A 19035-nucleotide genomic window follows, 5' to 3' on the forward strand; every position below is an offset into this window, starting at 1 on the left:
GATTATTTTTGTCTTACACTTGTAGAACCATCATATATAACACACACTGATGCCATACTGTATCTTTATACAGTGCACAAGACAGAACACAAAGGACAATGATATTTTGTAATTCCACAGGAGAGAACCAGACGGAAGATTCATGGATTAATCTCAATGTAGAAAATATACCAAATGTAATGCTTAACTTGAATTAAAGTTTTTCACTTAAAAAAAAAAAAAGTAAGGAATCCCAAACAAAAACATACCATGTATATTTCTGTTTCCTGGATACTTTGTAGAAATGTTCCTTCTGGCATTGATATGGGATTTTATTTATTATAGCAAATCATTTTATTGTATAAACTCTGAACTGCAACTTGTCCTTTTCTGAATCTACAAAAGAAATTGATTTATTTGCCTGTTTTCAAAAATGTTGCAGTACAAAGAAAGTGAAGGTATAGTTCATATAATGTATTTTGAGTGAACTACATATATATGTAGGTTTTCAGTATTCTAAATCCAACAATTAAAATACAATTTTAAAAAAGGAATGAAAAGGGTCTGTAAGGCTGCTTTGACCCAGAAAATTATACACATCGAATAAGACCTAAAACAAACAAGTGGGATCAGTCTTTAGAGAAGCACAGTCTTTCATCATTCATATCTGGATGGACTTGGCTCAACTATCATCTTTTGGCTGATCGCCTGGTCTCCTTGCCATTGCTGACAGCTGTCCCTCCAACTGCAGGATTGGTTGTTCCTCTGTTGCCAGCACCAGCTCCGCCTACCCTTCCTGTCTGTTGAGGATTGGTGGAGCTTCCAGAACCTGGAGAATTTACACCATTCCCATTGGAAGTTTCATTCCCTTAAATGATCAAGAAAACCAACACAATGTCAGAAGGTGATGGAAACTCGATCCATTCAGTTGTTGGTGGCAACAGTCAGTTTACTTACCAGACAAGTTGCCTGAAGAGTTGTTATTGTTCATCAAGCTTCCTTGGTCGTTGAGAGCCTGACAGAAAATAATGTTGTTCTATCTATATTGCTTTTAAGGATGCAAATATTGAGTGCTAATCAAATACTGATGAATAAGTACAACTGAAAAAGTAAATAAGTATAAGATTCCTTTAATAATTTCTTACTGTCTTGTTGTTCATCTGGGCCAGGTACTCTGAGTTTGGCTCACTGAAGTTTGGCACCTCTGAGTACACCATGCAGAATCTAATCAAAACAGTCACAGTAAAACAGTTAATTTGTGAATATTTCTCCCTATGAATTATAGTATGAATAATATGTTGTCACTCTGCTCCCATTTAGCTTACTCTCCAATCTTCTGCAACTCTCCACCTCTTCCTGTGTATAGAGTAAGGCAACCCTTGAACACAGATGCATACCTGGAGAGGAAAATACAGGTTAACACAAGATACAATCTACTCAGATACTTTGCATTTTGAGATTTAGAAATAAGATAGAAATAAAAATGAAGATATTTTTATATCCGCCTCCACCAACAGGAAGAACACAAGAAATTGAGGATATTTTGGGAATCCAAACTTTGACAGTTTTCATGACTGACTCACCCCTTCGTGAGCCTGATGATGTCACCGGTTTGGATAAGTCCCCCCACCTCATCCCAAACAGAGACGCTTATACTGCCGGTCTTGTCCGCTACCTTACAGGTCCGCACCTCATGGCCATCTTTCGTTTTTGTCACTCGACCTATTTTAGAAAACAAAATAAAGGACGATATTGGTAGATCTTCCTTTCTTTTTTTTAAGCAGTACTGGAGCACTGCTACTTTATATTGATTGTCATTCCATACAGCAGCGTCAGGACGCATAGTGAAAATGTATATTTATTATTATATACATATTGCCAACCTGTTTCTAGCACGATAAAGATGACGCTGAGGTTTTTGAGTCCCGGCTTAATGTCTTTGACGTGAGTCTCGGTTGTCATGTTTTTCAAGCATCCAAATCAAATTTCTGGAATGAAGCCAGTTATTTCTGCAAAAAGAAGACAATAATAATAATTGTATCCTACCTATGTCGCTTAAATCTCCATGGCTCTGTGGATTTTGTACAGATACTTCTTAAATACTGAATTTTTGTTAACACAAGCAGCAGTTAGCTAGATTTGCTAGACTAGCAAAATGCAGGTCGTTCTTGCTATAATGGTTGATAGCTCTCTGGCTATGGCTAATAGCACCTGGGCTAGCTACGTTTGTGCTAATACCTCAGTCGATCACATCTGCGATATACACTTTGTTTAGGATTACTATACTGGAAAACTCAGCCTAGGATATTAATGAAATACAATACGCTTTTTAGCCATATGGAACAAACTACGTAATTAGAGATAGCATTATTTCAGTAAAAGGCTCCTCCATTTAAATGTTGCTAGCCAGCTAGCTGGAAAGTTGTTTATTTTTTTGCATCTACATGTCGACTTGCATCCAGATGGTCAAATACATTGTCAATCAAATTTGGTAGGAGTACATAGGTAGTTGTTTCCCGGATATTCAAGACAAGGCTCGTGATAGGCTCATATTGAGAAGAGGCTGATGATAGGCGAAGTAAACTGTCAATCTGATAGTTGTTTAGTGACGAGCAGGAAGGTTGGACTGCCGCCTGGACTGGAAAAGTGACAGCAGGCTGGGAATAATGGATACCGAACTGCCATGCTAGCCTGCTAGTGATGCAGTTATTCTTCCAACCAATATTCAAGAAATAACCGGTAAATAAAAGAGTTATTTGTTTATGACAGTGGTTGATTAATCCAGGTGACTCACTGTAGTGTGCGATTGGTTGTACTAGCAAGCTAGCTAGCCTGCAGGCTAACCTGGACTGGTACCACACTGTCACTTACACTTGGTTGGTTAGCTAGTCTACAGTATTCTGACTAGCTATCTAGCTAATAGTCGAGCGAACTCGCAGGTCTGCACCCGCGTCTATGTATCTAGTTAACTCACTAAAATGCCTCCTGATTAGCCATGGGGGGGTTTTAGAAGTCAGAAGAATTTGATGCAAGCTATCTTCATGAATAAATGACTATCTCCGCAGTTTTCTTTTAATTTGGTTAGGGTAGCAATCGGTAAACATCTTAGCACCGTTGGCACATGATTGTAGGGACATTTCACATATCAACATCATCATAGATTCTCATATTTTAATTAAGTCTTTTCTGTTGGTCTATTGACTTTAAAAGCTACAGTAGCTGGTACTAGGCTTGGTTGCTAGATTAAGATGTGGGAGACAGGACACTTATACTATTGAAATATTGTCTTGAATGTGTTGCACTTTTTGTGTTGTGTTTTCCTAAGGGCTACACATTGGTCTACACCGTGCCATGGCAAAGCATCCCACCCCCCTCTTTGTGATTTAACCTAGTTTGCATCATTTTACAGCACTCCAAAATGCATGGAGATCAAACACTTTCCTGCAAAATGTCACTAGCTGCATAGTTTCATGTTACTATATTATACAGCTAATAGATTAGTACACTTTCTTTTTGAGGAAGGAGTTCACAATAGATGGAACTACTTCTTGTTATGAGAAGTATTTTATGTTTATATTTTAGATATTTAAATATGCATTTCTACTAATCTAATTGAAAGAGGCTTTATAATTTTTTTGGTTTGAAAACCGTTAGATTAGCAATTCTATTACTCATCTTTTGACCATCTTTCTCATCTTTTTCAGGTTGTAGTTGGCTCTGGTGATGTGCCATGGGCTACGACGTCACACGGTTCCATGGGGAAGTGGATGAGGACCTGCTGTGCCCTATTTGCAGTGGAGTCCTAGAGGAGCCTGTGCAGGTCAGGATCCTAATATATTTTGACCATATGTAAATAAGTCCATGATCTGTCTCTATCTTTAAAGGACCCCCTATATGACAGTGCCTTTAATATCTAATTTCTCAAATTAAAGCAGTTCACAACTGCGCTTAGAGATTTGTTGCATCATTTGTTTATCAATTATTATATAGCTTCCAGTGCAGAAAATACTAGTGTAGCAATAGTACAAGTGCATCATCACCAATTTGTTTACTTACTGTATGATAAAGTGGTGCACATGTAGTGCAAAACAAGTATATGGGAACATTGCTAGAAAACTGAATGGCTTTTGGGGTGCAAGTGCTTTTTCAAAAGATTAATTTCTTCTTTATTGAATGTTTATGAAGCCAAACTCTTAAGGGGGTTTGTCAAGTTCTCGGCATACATGTCCGATCCATTAGAACTGTTGTTTGCACCAAAAGGAGAGAGATATATGGAGGAGAGAGCTAACAGAGAGATCAGCTTTCAGACGGATGCCGTGACAGCAAGTGAGGGAGAGAGAGGAGGGAAGTAAAAGAGGAAAGGGGTATGCATATTGGAGTGTGAGTGCAGCAGGATAGTCTGGTGTGTATGTTTTCTGGTACAGCATGAAGCAATAGACGCTGCTGTTGAGGAAAGTACATAGATCAAATAATAGAGATGCTTCAATAACATACAGAGCTACTCACTGCTGGTGGGTAAGGTAAGGTGGCCATGAGGTGAGTATCCAGACAGATGTTACTCAGATTGTGTCTGCCACATGTAGCCTATATTAATAGTGATGTATTCAAGTATAGGTTTACTGAAACCCAGTGTGCATTCACAGCTGTAAAGGCAGTTTGCGCAGCGTGTTGGCAACAGTGAACATCATTGACATTGGCTTTTAGTGGACTAACGCAGATTGAGAGAATGCTTGGGATGTAGTTTGCTTGCATGTGCACTCGGCTGTTGCAGTCAGTGTTGCATATTCTAGCATCCCCAGTATAGTGGCTCTAAATCATCTTATAATAGATTTCTGACCTGGTGGAAAACTGTGAGGTATTTAGATGTAATGAGGACATAGAGATGAAAGGGTGCTGGGGTGAGGTGGGTATGGTGGGTGAGAGTAGGTAGATGTGTGTTCTCCCTGACCTTGCTGCAGCTGTGGAGAGCCTGTGCTGGACTGTGCTAGACTGTGCTGGGAGGGGGGTGATGTTATTTATACTCCCCTAGGGGTCTGCTGTGAATCAGCAGTGCATCACCGAACTCACACCATGCCCGTTAGAGGCTTTAGGGGCTTAATAGTGGATGTCTTCTCCTACTTTCTATCCTTTGACCTCTGTGTGTGTGCGTGTGTGTGCTGTATGTTATTCTTCCCCCAAGGCTCCTCATTGCGAACATGCTTTCTGCAATGCTTGCATCACTCAGTGGTTCTCCCAGCAGCAGATATGCCCAGTGGACAGGAGCGTGGTGACCCTGGCCCACCTGCGTCCCGTGCCACGCATCATGCGCAACATGCTCTCCAAACTGCAGATCACTTGCGACAATGCAGGCTTTGGCTGCAGCGCCGTTCTGCGGCTGGACCAACTTCAGTCACATCTCCGAGACTGCGAGCATAACCCCAAGAGACCCGTTAAGTGTGAGCAGGGCTGCGGGTAAGTGTGGGTTTGCAAATGGGTCTGGGGTATGTGAAAGTGAATCTAGGGACATCAGGGAGATCTGAGGTGGAACACACTTTGGGATAAAACTAGATATGACTGAAGAATTGTAGAATAGATTTGTGATTTTTTCTTTCCCACCAGACTGGAGATGCCCAAAGATGAGGTGATCAACCATAACTGCATCAAACATCTCCGCAGCGTGGTACAGCTGCAACAGGGCAAGATCGCAGATCTGGAGAGAACAGCAGTGGAGCACAAACACCAGCTTGCAGAACAGGTGTGTGTTGTGTGTACTTTGCTTTGTAATCACTGCCTAATAATGATTTTTGCTTTCCTAGCCCAGTGTAATTCATGTCATCCGTACTTACAGAAACGGGACATCCAACTTCTCAAGGCGTATATGAGAGCAATTCGCAGTGCCAATCCCAACCTACAGAACCTTGAAGAAACCATAGAATACAATGAGATACTAGAGTGAGTGGGTTATCAGTCTCTTTGGTGCACATTGGGCCTTGCTTTCTGTCGTCTACAATTATCTTTTAGTGCACTATGAAAATGTTCAGGATTATGCTGCTTATCAGATAATCATCAAAATGTCCAGGGATGGTACTCACATTTATTAGACACGTGTAACAGAACCTCCTCCCCACCCCCCTTTTCCAGATGGGTGAATTCTCTCCAGCCAGCACGTGTGACCCGCTGGGGAGGCATGATCTCCACGCCAGACGCTGTGCTTCAAGCAATCATCAAACGTTCTCTCGTCGACAGTGGCTGTCCACCCTCCATTGTCAATGACCTCATTGAGAATGCCCACGAAAGGAACTGGCCGCAGGGCCTGGCCACACTGGAGACCCGACAGATGAACCGGCGCTACTATGAGAACTATGTGGCCAAGCGTATACCAGGGAAGCAGGCAGTGGTGGTGATGGCCTGTGAGAACCAGCACATGGGAGAGGACATGATTCTGGAGCCTGGCCTGGTCATGATCTTTGCTCATGGAGTGGAGGAGATCCTATGACACAGCTGAAGAAATACTTAGAACTACCTGGAAGTGAAAGAACAGAAGGGCGTCCTGGGGTCAAATGGATACATTGTCTCAGGCTCAGACCCCAGAGCTGAGGAAGAAGCCCTGACAGAGCAAAGATGGAGGAGATAGTATGACATACCAGGGAGAAGAGAAATACCATAAAAAAGCCACAGAGAGAGACTGGCCCAACCTAGAATATGGTAATTGATGGGTTTTAGGAGGCAGAGACGGATGCTTAAAGAAGAACTGCTTGAAGCAGACAAGCCCCTATGTAATAATGCATTAATGATGAATATGTTTTAATAAACGAAAAATAGAATAAAAAATAAGTTATATATACAATGGGATTATCTTGCTAAATGTTTTCGATAAAATATGATTGTGGCCTATTGTACCTTATCTGCACCCTTTCTGCTGTAGATGAAGCATCTGATTGGTGGCCTATTATGAGCATTAATTTTGGATATGGCCCACTAACCCCTTTGTCAAGCATTGATTTTTGGCTTCAACAGAAGTGTGTGTGTGTGTGTATAATGAAGTTGACAAAAACATAGTTAATTTAGTCATGTGTTTGAGCAGTGACTTCAAAGAGGAAATGGTACTGCTAGTTTGGAGCATTTACAGCTACATTTATCTTTACCAACTATAGCTTGTCCCTCTGTCAACACACATTGGAATATGATCAAGAAAATATTGGACTGGGAGTTGGGTAGTGTAAATCAAATGTGGGTCATATTTCACTTTTTTTTTTTTTATTCTTTTTTTTTTTACTTGATGGAATAAGTTTCATGCCTTAGGGTTTTGTACAATTATTGCTGTCGATATGATTTTCAGAAGGATCTGCGGCATTCAGTCCCCTTCACAACTTGTTTTGATGTTGTATTGGTTAGAAGTGGGTCCAGTTATATGACAAAAGTCTGAGAAATACCAAAGCATTTATGCTCATTAGTCAACCAATAACCAAAGGTTTTCCATTTATTTTGTTAAGTTGTTTGATCTTGTTTTCTGTTTATTTTGTTAAGCGGTTTGATCTTGTTTTCCATTAATTTTTTTACATTGTTTGATATTGTTTACCTCATTGTCTAAAGGCCACTTAACATAGCCTCTTTTGTATGTCATACTCCCACAGATACATTGGTAATATGACATCTGTACATTAAGTACCCCCAATTTGTAAGTGTCAGTTTGTAATTTTAAGGTACTGTCTTCATCTATTCTGAAGTTAGACTTCCAGTTCCACTTTATCAATGTAGTTATTTCAGTCCCAATGAACAAAAACATTACTAGTGTAGCCTTGAAAATACTCATTATAGCCATGGTAAAGTTCGGTGAACATTTTCAATTGGAGAGATTGAAGTCTGCCTGAATTCAATTTTTCCCCAGAACTGATTAAATTAAATGTACTCTCTAATCATATATGCTACACGTGTTATTTCAATCACTGAAAGAACCTCGCTATTTAATTGTTCAGGCTTAATTAAGTGCTTGACCCATGAGCGCTTAGAGGGCTACAAAGGTGAAACAGCCCTAATCCCCTGCCTAGCTCTGCATGGCTGGCTCTCTGTGCTCTGTCAGTTATGTGCCTTGATACTATGGGGAACTCAAATTCAAGTCTTGGGAATCTGTGCAAAAGTGCCTGTATTTGTTGGAGACATTCAGCACTCTGTTGGATTACTAAAGATGCTGATTGTCTTTTTGAGAGCAAAGACTGTACACAACCAGTTCATCATCTGAGTTAAGTTTCAGGTAATTGTTGATCTTGTGTAGTTTTGTCATTTGTCCAACTTCATTGTTCCTCACACTTTAGACAGGCCCAGTTTCCCAGACATGGATTGAGCCTCTTCCTAAAATTAAAGAAAGCTTTTATGAAGATCTCCATTGAAAACATTTTTAGTCCAGGACAAAGCTTATTCCATCTCTGGGAAACTGGGCCATAGAGCGCATGTTGAGATAGAGTTTATAAGAAAATAATTAATAGGACAGCCATTGACCCACAAATAAATTAAGAAACTATGGAGAATTAAATTTTTCATCTGATGTTTATTAAATGTTACAAAATTCCTAATGACTTCTATAAGCAATTCTATACATATTTCAGTCATTGCTTGTTCTCATGCTCTTGAAGGTTGGTGTGGCTGTGCTTACATAAAAATACAAATCTATTGTAAATCGAAAATGTATTGTAAATAGTAATGATATAAATATAACTTAAAATATGTCTGTATCTATCCACATCAATAGTTGTTTATTAATTAGTGAGTTGTATGGTTTCATTAAAATATTTAAAATCTGCATGTATTTTTTTATTTAAGATATTCAACATTTAATTATCTTTGATTTAAAATTCGTGCCTAAGGTTGTGCCATGGAGGCCTCGGAGAGATATCAGCAGATCCTCAAGAATCCACTGGTAATTCCTTTTTATGTGCACAATCCCGAAAGCAAGGCGGTAGCCTACTACTCCACCTGGTCTGACGCCCCTCCCCCACGCACTCCTAAATCCCTGACAGTAGACCTATAATACTAACTTGTTCATTTAGACAGCAAACAAGATCCACATGCAGCCAGCTCGCACCTCGTAACATCAACCAAATAAACAATTTGACGTTGACTGACGTGAAATACTACATCTGTATTTCGACTGCAGGTGTCCGTCGATCATCACCTCAACTGGGACGCACCTCAACTGAAAAGTAAGTAGAAGATAGCTTCAAAAGTAGTACGTCATATCGGCAACAGTAGTCACTAATCCTTGTCCGGTGTAGGCTATATGTTCTTAAACTGTCTCAGTCAGCGTGGAATAAATATTGCCTTGCTTGAAAAGATTGACATACAGCTTTAAGTTAATGAACTTGTCAACTCATCCATTGCAATGCCACATGGTCTGGTTCTCTCAAGATCTAAATAATCACATATGCTCGAAGCTGTTGGTGCTGTCGTTTTCAGATAGACTCGACCAGTTTCCAAACACGTGAGCAGAGATTGTGTGCAGATGCAGGGCGATACTTACCAGAATTGTTTTGCTCATTTAACCATCATTTAACTTCGTCTGATAAGTAAATGGAATTTCGCTATTTTTGTCTTCTATGTAGGCTACACCATAATGGAATCAACCGATTTGATAGTTTCATTTGAAGTCGTAAAACAGGTTATACCCTTGTCGGACTTTTATTTTGTTAACCAATCTTAACTACACATAATTACTTTGTTTCAGTAAGTAACCAACATCAAATTTGCACTAATATAGACTTCACGTTTTTAAGAAAAATCGGAAAAATACACATTTTTCCCTTTGTGAATCTTTGTAAATGTCAGATGCTTTAAAGTAAAGCATCTGACATTTACAAAGATTAGGAAAGCAGCACTGCGAGTTTGATTTTCTTGTATTACATTTATTAGGCCATTGTGCGGTAGACTTCAAGACTACATTTCCTTGATTGATTGGAAAACCTCCTGGGACACTTCCCTCCCCTGACAGTATTTACGTAATTGGAAGGGGGATTCGAACACGATCTAACAGGTTGAAGCATGAAACTGTAGCTGTCTCCCACTGATATAAGTGAGAGATAGACTCCTATGGAAATGTTTGAACCAAAAAACAGGTACTTCAAGAATGTGAAGTGGAATGTACAACAACGGACTGTTATCAAATCATGGCATGACAGGGAGGATAACAACAAATGGAGTCAAACCTGTTTCAGCAAACGTCACCCCTGCAGAGCTGGGAATTCTGGTCGTGTATTTTCCTTCCAAACCTGTATCTATTCTCCCCTATCTATGTTCATCCCTCTTCCTAACTGTCCCTCTCTGCCTTTTTCTCTGCCCAGGATGAGTGAGTGGGCCAACATGGCATCATCTACAGACACAGAGGGGAGGGACCTAAGTCCTGTGGATTTCATTCAACTGCAACAGTATATGGAATGTGAGTACCACCACTCCACATCACTCTATACTCCATCCAGACAAAACCTTGTGAACATTTGCAAGTCAATCAGTAAATCCATTGTTGACCTTTGCCCTGTTTAGATAGCAGCACGAGAGTGAAAGATGTAATGAGGGAGTTTCATGCTGGTGGGCGATTAGTTCAACACAGGTTTGGAGAGGTAAGCTGAAGATAGGATTTTACCCAATCTGTACAATTATTCTATTAAACTTAAAAACTAAATTGTTCACTTTTGTGTGGTGGAGAAAGTACAATTGTTGTTATGAAACAAATGAAAAACAATGCAACTCCAATACAATTATGTCCCACTTTCAACGTTCTCTCCAATGTCGCTTCTTTCACTTTATTCCCTCTTCCAGCGTATCAATGCAGTGGGCTTCAGTCTGTTCCTTAAGACCTACCTGGAGGTGGAAGACTTCCCTGCTGACTTCAGCCAACGTTTGTTCCACTACTTCCAGAATGCTGAACGGGATAGCACTATGAATAGTCCTCCACCCAAGGGTGGTGAGTTCCACCATCCAATGACTTAGATATCTATCAGCAATCTATTATTCATGTACTCCAGGATGAACAACAGAGCCTGCTATGTCTTATTAATGCTCTTATGTACTGAATGTCAATCAGAAATGGGTGTAACTGCTTTTAACAAGTAGTGACTGCATATTGCAACATTTACATGAATCAGTAGTTTAGTCTGGGTGAGTAACCTGTATGTTGTTGTGTCTCTAAGGTGGGGTCTTTCTCAGGGATGTGTCTTGCTACTTTTCTGTGCTGGAGGAGGGGCAGCCACAGGACAAACTGGAATGTAAGACCACCTTTAAGATTCAGCTGCATGACAGTTTAAGTTAGTTCTTTGGTGACCATGCTTCAACAGGGAGTGTTGTTATGTAACTAATTTTTTCATATGTCATTTATTACCAGTTACTTTTAAACTTTATGACAAAGACGGCAATGGCCTACTGGATAGTTCTGTGAGTAATCCCTGAACTACAGGACCTTCATTCTACCCAGAGAAAGGACAACAGGGACACCATGCTGATCTGTGTGTCTCTCTCCTGATTAGGAGGTGGATCGGATCATCACCCAGATGATGCGCGCGGCAGACTACCTAGGTTGGGATGTGACTGAACTCAGACCAGTAAGACAACCACCTGTCTCCATCCTAGTTCCTTAGATGAATGACAGAATGTACTGATTATTTTGCTACAATTGATTTATTACTGTTTCTTGAGCTACCTATTATTTCGTACAGTGAATCCTTTCTGTGTGAGACAGTAGTTGAGAAATGCCAATGTGTAGAGATGGTTGACGGTGTGGTGCACAACATTAAGTAGTGCTACTATATCTAGTTGAGTGTGACGGGAATGTTTTTTGTAACTGTAATTGGTCAGGTGCTGAAGGACATGATGACAGCTATTGATGCGGATGGCAGTGAGACAGTGACCCTGGAGGAATGGGTGAAAGGAGGCATGAACAACGTTCCCCTGCTTGTGCTGCTTGGACTGAAGGTAAATTTAGACAAGCAGATCTGTGGCCTTAAAGAAAAACTCAGTTTGTGCTTTATGCAGTTCCCTGTCCCGTTAGTTGTGGCTAGTTTATTCTAAATGAGGCCTTCACCTGTGTCACCTTTTAACAGTCTAAAAAACTTTTTCAAACAAGGCAGTGAATCATTCTTTCATTTTATATTACCTTTCTGTATTGTAGGCTTTCTTCATGTTGATGCACTGCAAGCTTTGATTGACGCAAACCAACTGTACTCTCCCCCCCCCCCCCCTCTTTAGAAAACAGAGAGGGATGGTCAGCATATCTGGAGAATGAAGCATTTCAACAAACCAACCTACTGCTATGTGTGTCAGAACATGCTGCTGGGTCTGGGGAAGCAGGGCCTCTGTTGCACCTGTAAGAGCACAAACCAAACAGCAGGGGGCAACATTCAAATATCTCATTTAGCTGAACACTGACAGCACAATGTTCCACCACCAGTGGAGTGCCTGATCTCAAGTCTTATATCATCTCTATTACAGAAAAAACCCCAGAGGCTATTAATACATGACAGCATTACTTTCCAATGTGAAATTTATAATCTCTTGCATGATGTCTTTTCCTTTCAGTTTGCAAGTACACTGTCCATGGTCGCTGTGCAAACAAAAACCCTGATCCATGTGTCCACACCTTCGTCAAAACCCCCAAATTAATTGGGGTAACTATGTTCTTACTGGATTTGTAGCTAATTCACAGGGTTTTGACTGTTACAGACTCTGTACCTTTTATTTATTTCTCTGTCATTTTAAACCTCTCAATTTGTCACACCCCTTGTGTTTTTCCATGTTCGATTGTCATGCACCACAGGTGCGAGCTCATGATTGGATCAGTTCAGACTGTGACTCCAGTAAGTGTCAGCTCTGCCACAAGAAGATCAAGACCCTGGCTGGGAAACAGTGTGTGTGGTGCCACCAGATGGTGAGGAGGAGGGCGGATGAGTTTCCTGTGTGAAGAGATACTTAGTGAGAGATTGACACACAGACAGATAAAGATGAAATAACTCTTGAAATGTTCACTATGTGAGGAAAGTGTAATACAACATAACTGTCATTTTTTACACAAGAGATAGATAACTTCTTCATTGAGTTTTTTTTTCTTTTTTCAGCGCCATGAGGACTGTGTACCATTGGGGTCATCAGCATGCGACTGTGGATCACTGCGAGATCACATACTGCCACCATGGGCTATATATTCAGCTTCAAAGGTACAAATCAGCCATAGTAGTTATTCATTAAGACTGTGCCTTATAGGTGTAGGTGTGTTTCAATCATGTGCGTGTGTCCCAGGAGGTCGGTGGTCCCAGTTGCCCTGATGACACTAACCTGCGAGACATAACTCCAGATGGACACCTTCTGCAGGTGTGCTGCTTTCTATCAACCCGTGGTGCACCGTCCAATACCCAACTTCACATACCTTCACATTACAACTCACACAACCACCTAACACACCCAATCAATGCATGTTTGATTTAACATTTATGGTCTTCTCCAGTCATATTTGTCTGATCTAGCTCGCTAAGTAGTTAGCTACATTGTTTGTGTAGTTGGATGCGATAACGAAAACTTGTACAAATCATAGCAGCACCCTTAGATAACTTTGTTATTACAACAATTGATACTGCATCAAAAACCACCCATTGCCAGGCATTATGCAGATACATTTTTTCTCCATGTTTAATAAGAATGGTAAAGCATGATTTCTTCACCCATAGGGACAGGTCTTGAATTTATCCAATACAGCGCTGTGGTTTTTGGTAATCATTTTTAGCAAGATTTTATAGAACAAGCCTACAGTAAAAACAATAATGGAAATGAAATGACGATGCACAGATGCAGAAACAACATTTATTCCGGCTATGGCAGCTACATCTGCACTGTTGCTGTATGTTGGTCTACCTTACATCAAACATCATACATAACAAAACACCTTTTTTCTTGCATGGGTTGAGTGAGGGTTGTGGTCATTAGAATGTGTTTCCTTTTGAGGCTTTGCACAAACCGGAACTCACCATATTACGTTTTTTGTGTTTTTAAAAAGGTTCAGCTTTTATTTACCATATCTTCTTTTAGATTGTCCCAGTTCCAGACATCCACCCGCTTCTTGTGTTTGTGAACCCAAAGAGTGGAGGAAATCAGGGGAAGAGGTAAGAATATTGGTGGCATATTGATCCTTGTCTGTGATGCCATTGTTAAAATGCTTTTGTGTGTTCCAGAGTATTGAGGAAGTTCCAGTACCTCTTGAATCCTCGACAAGTTTATAACCTATCTAATGGAGGACCTTCACCAGGGTAAATTACATTTGAACTGATTAACAAAACTTATTAAGACAAACATTTATTCTTTATTTTCCTGACTTTGTTGGTAATGGGTTAACAACCCCTCCAAAGTTCAGCTCCCAAACCCTCTAGTTGCTTCCTTTATTTGCTCACACTTCACTTCAGTTAATTTACCATAAGGCTGTGCAATGTTCCCCATTACCTTATTGGACAGCTCCTGTTCTATTTTTCTTCATCTGCTAGATTTCAACCAGAGTGTGATGCATCACATTAAAATTGTATTTAAATATGATGATATCCTGTGTGTGTTTGGCATTCCAGACTCCATTTCTTCCGAAACCTTCATGACTACAGAATCTTGGTCTGTGGAGGAGATGGCACTGTTGGTTGGATTCTAGATGCCATTGGTAACTTTGCTACTGTCAAAGACACTGTATTCACGCTTATCCAAACAGTCTATGCACAGTATTTGAAAGGCTGATCAATGTTTTTTTTTGGTGTGTGCACATGCTCACTTGCGCATGCTTTCAGACAGAGCAGATCTGCCAGTACGTCCTCCAGTGGCTGTCCTTCCTCTGGGTACAGGGAATGATCTGGCCCGCTGTCTTCGCTGGGGAGGAGGTGAAGACAACATTGTCATTGTTGTTACCCAAACTATAATCAGTGATATGAGGAGAGAGAGGTATATTAGTATTTGGATGTGTGTCTAATAATTTGTTTTGTCATCTCTGTTTTGTTTGTCCTCTATGGTCCAGGATACGATGGCTCTGACCTAAGTGAGATCCTGAAAGAGATCGAGGGTAGTTTGTTGGTGCACATGGACCGCTGGAGTGTGCAGGTGATACCAGACAACCCCCAGGATGTAGGAGATCTTGTGCCCTTTGAGATCATCAACAATTACTTCTCCATTGGAGTGGTGAGGCATGACGTCAGAGATTTGATAAAGAACAAAGATTATCATACCTCCCTTATTAAATTGGGATTTCGCCAAAAGGACAAGACTAATAATACAATAATACAAGAGGACTTAACTGAACATGGTTGTAGTAAATTAAAAGAAATATTTGAGAGTAACTGTGTGCTGTGGGATGAATGACTGCTCATGTGTTAAAGCCCAATAACTAATCCTCTGTATGTTAAACATGTAATGTTGACTGTTGGCAGGATGCCTCCATTGCACATCGCTTCCATTCAATGAGAGAAAAGCACCCCCAGAAGTTTAAGAGCAGGTGAGGCCAAATAATAAACAAGAAGTCACTGGTCAGAGTTAGTGGTCTCAGATTATGCATATATTTCATATCTTTCTGTAGACCTTAATGAGCGTTTGTTGTACAGTAACACTTAATGAGAGTTAATTTAATGAGCAATCGGAATGCCTTTTGTTTTACATGTTTCTGGTAGGGTAAAGAATAAACTGTGGTATTTTGAGTTTGCCACATCGGAAACCATCTCTGCATCTTGCAAGAAGCTTAAGGATTGTCTGACTATTGAGGTAAAAAGACTGTCCTGCATTTCAAATATTAGGTTCTGTGGTTAAATAGCTGGATTTAATCTTTCTTAAAAAAAAAAAAAATAATAACATTTTACTTCTGTCTTTCTGTCCGTCTGCCTCCCAGTGTTCTGGGATGCTCCTGGACCTGAGCAGTCTGTCTTTAGAGGGCATAGCTGTGGTCAACATACCCAGCATGCATGGTGGCTCAAACCTGTGGGGTGAGCCCAAAAAGGCAGACAGGCAGAATGTATCTGAGGAGAAGCTTTATGAGGTTATCACTGACCCTGAGGCTTTGAAAATGAGTTCACAGGGTGAGACTAGCTTGTTTGCCTTTCCATACAACATTTTTAAAGTAACATGTGTTTTACTAGAAATAATAATAAATGTCAACTTCCTGATTGTTATTTTTCATACTAGACTTTAGTGACAGGCGTTTGGAGGTTGTGGGGTTGGAGGGGGCAATGGAGATGGGCCAGATCTACACAGGGCTGAAGAGTGCTGGGCGCAGACTGGCCCAAGCCTCCCAGATAACTATAAAGTAAGCTCTGTAACACACACACACACACTTTCATGTCAAATTCCAAGCATGGCCAATAAACCATCAAATTTTTCTCTCCTATTCTTTCTATAAATAGGACACATAAAGCTTTGCCCATGCAGATTGATGGTGAGCCCTGGATGCAGCCCCCATGCACTGTGAGTGCTATAAATCATACACACATGCACACCTGCACACACACAAAACATTAAACCTAAATGTAGTTCCTACAATATACTACAAGGCTCCACACATACATTTTAATTCTAAATAGGGTGAAAGTCAATCATGGCTTCAGTAACTCCATCAACATACTAATCTTGTAATCCGATCTATCGGTTGTCATTCACGATTTTGATTTTGTTTGCCAGTGAATGCTTTGTATCTCTGCCCTACTTTTCTCAGATCCACATCTCTCACAAGAACCAAGCAAACATGCTGATGGCTGCGCCTGCTAAGTCATCAAGCTTCTTCCACCTTAAGTAGACCGAAACGTCAGGAACGACGTTTATACCAGGCATAGTAGCATCTACTCAACCTGGTCAAGGTCTACAGTGCACATGGAGGAAGATAAACTTACGACTTATAGATGTTGACCAATTATTTGGAGGGTTAGGGTTACAAGAATAATAAATAAAAAAAAGTGAGATCCCAAAGGAGGTCAAGGGGAGCTTAGGTCCAACTCTTAAAGTTAGTGATGGTATTCAGAGTACTAATGTGTGCTACTGTTTTATTAAATAATTCCATAGTATTTTATCATGTTTCTAACTAATATTTTCATCCCTTTGTTGTTTTGTTTTCTTTCTATCTTGGAAAGCTATTTTTGAGTTGACCAGTTCTAGGCAATTTTCTTTTTACTGTATCAGTTATGATTAACACTGTGAGACAGTCATCTTTGTGTGATTTTAGTAGGCTATATATGTATAGTAAGTATAGTACATACTTTTACTGTGGTGAATCTATAAGTTCATATGACTTCTTCAGCATGTTTTATTCCACAGTTGTTAAGACAGCTGGCAGCATTGTGTGACCTTCAGAGGCTCACTTAACAACTTGTCACTAAACCCCTCCTTCATTTTGGCACACAGCTATCTTTCTGCTCACAATATCAAAACAATATATGATTGTTAGATATAGATATATAATATCAAGATATTTATATATGACTGATATGATTTTATAATCTCATTTGATAGTTAATAAAAATGTACAGAAGTGTACAGCTTTTGAGTAAGTGTTGTTTGCTGTTAAGAGAGTATTGTTTTTATGTGTACAGTAACTATATCTTTTGCAGCAGATATTGATAGTAGCTTAATCTCAATGCCAGCTCTAGGAGGGGAAATAGGTTTATGTGACTGAATGTGGTTTTATACAGGGTGACAGGGTGGCAGTGACCAAACTATCCAACTCGTGTTGTGTCCTCTTTAGAATGTTTGTTCATGTTTGGTTCGTGGGTCTCCTTAAAGCATGGAGCTCAGTCACAGATCTTGTTATCGACCTCTGGCTTATCGAAGCTCTGGCTCCTTGACAACAACTCTCTATGATGTGTACATCATGAAAGAATAACATTTTAATTGGGATCATCGTGTGATAATGTGTAGGTAGACCTGCAGTCCAAAAAGGCCAGACAGTAATGGAATGAGTAATACTGTAGTAATACTGCAGAAGATATCAACTTGCAAAAACACCCTCTTTGATGCCTATGTATTACCATCGACCCTATAATCTCCTTGTTTGTCCCCTTAGTATGCTTTCCTGCGGTAGTGCATGTGGTAGACATTTTTTTGAAAGCTGATGTTACCGTGCCTCACTTTGTGGAAACATGTGGTTAGTATTTAGCAACTGCACCTACATGCTGCCTTTACTTCTTATTCAGCCATTTCTTTCGCAGTTTCACCAAAATCATTCCACTCATCCAACCCCTACCCATGTCTCTTTCCAACCCCCTCACACTTCCCTCTTCATTCTTCTTCCATCTGTCTGACATGGCCCTAGTCGTGTCTAGGGGTGGGGAATTGCCTTTGTAACTCAAGCTTGCCATCTCACATGCCCACTCACTGCCACAGACATATAAATATGGGCTCTTGGTGCCTCTACCCAGACATACAGGCCAGCATCAGCTATGCCAGCTGAAATCTGCTACTGGCTACATTTGATCACATGGAACAAATGTTCTAACAGCTACTGGGCAGACTAGACGAGTATGATCAAGACTAACCTTAATAAGCTTCAGCTTGCCCAGAATAGGGCAGCCAGAGTAGTACTCTACATAAACATATATAACGCAAATGCACTAATGTGAGAGGTGAAAAGTACTACAGACTTACAATTATCCTGGTGAAGTACAAATTAAATTAAAATGTGCTGACTTGGACTGATTTGTCAAGGTCAAGGTAAAACATTTAATGGCCATTATAGTTTCTATATAGTGTTTTAGTCAGTATTGTTTTGTAATTCTACTAACTTGATTAGTGCTTTGAATGTGTATACTGTAGTGTGTAGATAGTTTTTTGTAACTCTTCCGTCTTTCAGTTCTAATGTAATGTGTATTTTGTTGACTGTTTAAGTCCTTTCACTATATAGGCTTTATCTAGCTTGTCTATCTGCTGATCATCAAGCAATAAAACGACATACTAACCCATCATGCATTGAAACAATCTTGTTGTAAAAATGTTTCACTAGGTAGCGTCATTTTAAGTGACAGATTAATTATTATTGCATGTGATTGTATATAGAGGGCCTACGGATATTAAAGTCTCCGTTTACATGTAAAGTCTCTTCTG

At 40.1% G+C, this 19035-nt stretch overlaps 3 protein-coding genes and 1 long non-coding RNA gene across 10 annotated transcripts; 2 read left to right on the forward strand and 2 right to left on the reverse strand.

Annotated features, from left to right (window-relative positions):
- Positions 1-50: 50 nt before the first annotated feature.
- Positions 51-2454, reverse strand: nabp2 (nucleic acid binding protein 2). 2 transcript variants are annotated; one of them, XM_062467795.1, is made up of 7 exons: positions 2218-2454; positions 1863-1988; positions 1563-1701; positions 1305-1376; positions 1125-1203; positions 937-994; positions 51-808 (listed from the first exon to the last, which is right to left on the reverse strand). In XM_062467795.1, the coding sequence occupies exons 2-7, from the start codon at positions 1939-1941 to the stop codon at positions 669-671; spliced, it is 567 nt and encodes a 188-aa protein (XP_062323779.1). In that variant the 5' UTR covers positions 1942-1988; positions 2218-2454; the 3' UTR covers positions 51-668. The 2 variants fall into 2 exon arrangements, with proteins under 2 accessions (XP_062323779.1, XP_062323770.1); XM_062467786.1 differs by having other exon boundaries at positions 51-847; positions 2218-2452.
- Positions 2455-2573: 119 nt separating this feature from the next.
- On the forward strand, positions 2574-8755 carry LOC134024986 (E3 ubiquitin-protein ligase NRDP1-like). Its single transcript, XM_062467763.1, has 6 exons — positions 2574-2718; positions 3684-3799; positions 5159-5430; positions 5578-5713; positions 5807-5910; positions 6100-8755. Exons 2-6 carry the CDS (start codon positions 3710-3712, stop codon positions 6452-6454), a joined length of 957 nt encoding a protein of 318 aa, XP_062323747.1. The 5' UTR covers positions 2574-2718; positions 3684-3709; the 3' UTR covers positions 6455-8755.
- dgkab (diacylglycerol kinase, alpha b) lies at positions 8089-18894 on the forward strand. 6 transcript variants are annotated; one of them, XM_062467730.1, is made up of 26 exons: positions 8089-8209; positions 8820-8872; positions 9110-9155; positions 10290-10384; positions 10489-10565; positions 10765-10909; positions 11136-11210; positions 11327-11376; positions 11469-11543; positions 11797-11913; positions 12187-12304; positions 12517-12605; positions 12755-12865; positions 13053-13151; positions 13234-13305; positions 14017-14090; positions 14160-14234; positions 14544-14629; positions 14754-14843; positions 14978-15138; positions 15387-15451; positions 15624-15714; positions 15839-16025; positions 16132-16252; positions 16350-16410; positions 16658-18894. In XM_062467730.1, exons 4-26 carry the CDS (start codon positions 10291-10293, stop codon positions 16736-16738), a joined length of 2214 nt encoding a protein of 737 aa, XP_062323714.1. In that variant the 5' UTR covers positions 8089-8209; positions 8820-8872; positions 9110-9155; position 10290; the 3' UTR covers positions 16739-18894. The 6 variants fall into 6 exon arrangements, with proteins under 6 accessions (XP_062323714.1, XP_062323705.1, XP_062323690.1 ...); XM_062467721.1 differs by lacking the exons at positions 8089-8209; positions 8820-8872 and having other exon boundaries at positions 8961-9155; XM_062467706.1 differs by lacking the exons at positions 8089-8209; positions 8820-8872; positions 9110-9155 and adding an exon at positions 9257-9433 and having other exon boundaries at positions 13237-13305.
- Positions 8215-9414, reverse strand: LOC134025026 (uncharacterized). The gene is made up of 3 exons (XR_009930969.1): positions 9297-9414; positions 9079-9148; positions 8215-8307 (listed from the first exon to the last, which is right to left on the reverse strand). It is a non-coding gene; the product is annotated as an uncharacterized LOC134025026 (long non-coding RNA).
- Positions 18895-19035: the final 141 nt, after the last annotated feature.

This window comes from Osmerus eperlanus, chromosome 1, assembly GCF_963692335.1.
Source record: "Osmerus eperlanus chromosome 1, fOsmEpe2.1, whole genome shotgun sequence".
Lineage (NCBI taxonomy): Eukaryota > Metazoa > Chordata > Actinopteri > Osmeriformes > Osmeridae > Osmerus > Osmerus eperlanus.

Coding starts and splice junctions, on each gene's coding strand:
- nabp2 (XM_062467786.1), bottom strand. CDS start 1,941: ATGACAACCGAGACTCACGTCAAAGACATTAAGCCGGGACTCAAAAAC. Junction 995..1,124: donor CCCAGATGAACAACAAGACA/GTAAGAAATTAT, acceptor ATTTTCTGTCAG/GCTCTCAACGACCAAGGAAG. Junction 848..936: donor CTCTTCAGGCAACTTGTCTG/GTAAGTAAACTG, acceptor TGATCATTTAAG/GGAATGAAACTTCCAATGGG.
- dgkab (XM_062467697.1), top strand. CDS start 9,309: ATGAACTTGTCAACTCATCCATTGCAATGCCACATGGTCTGGTTCTCT. Junction 12,866..13,052: donor GTGTGTGGTGCCACCAGATG/GTGAGGAGGAGG, acceptor TTCTTTTTTCAG/CGCCATGAGGACTGTGTACC. Junction 16,253..16,349: donor GCCTCCCAGATAACTATAAA/GTAAGCTCTGTA, acceptor TTCTATAAATAG/GACACATAAAGCTTTGCCCA.
- LOC134024986 (XM_062467763.1), top strand. CDS start 3,710: ATGGGCTACGACGTCACACGGTTCCATGGGGAAGTGGATGAGGACCTG. Junction 5,714..5,806: donor AACACCAGCTTGCAGAACAG/GTGTGTGTTGTG, acceptor CCGTACTTACAG/AAACGGGACATCCAACTTCT. Junction 5,911..6,099: donor GAATACAATGAGATACTAGA/GTGAGTGGGTTA, acceptor CCCCTTTTCCAG/ATGGGTGAATTCTCTCCAGC.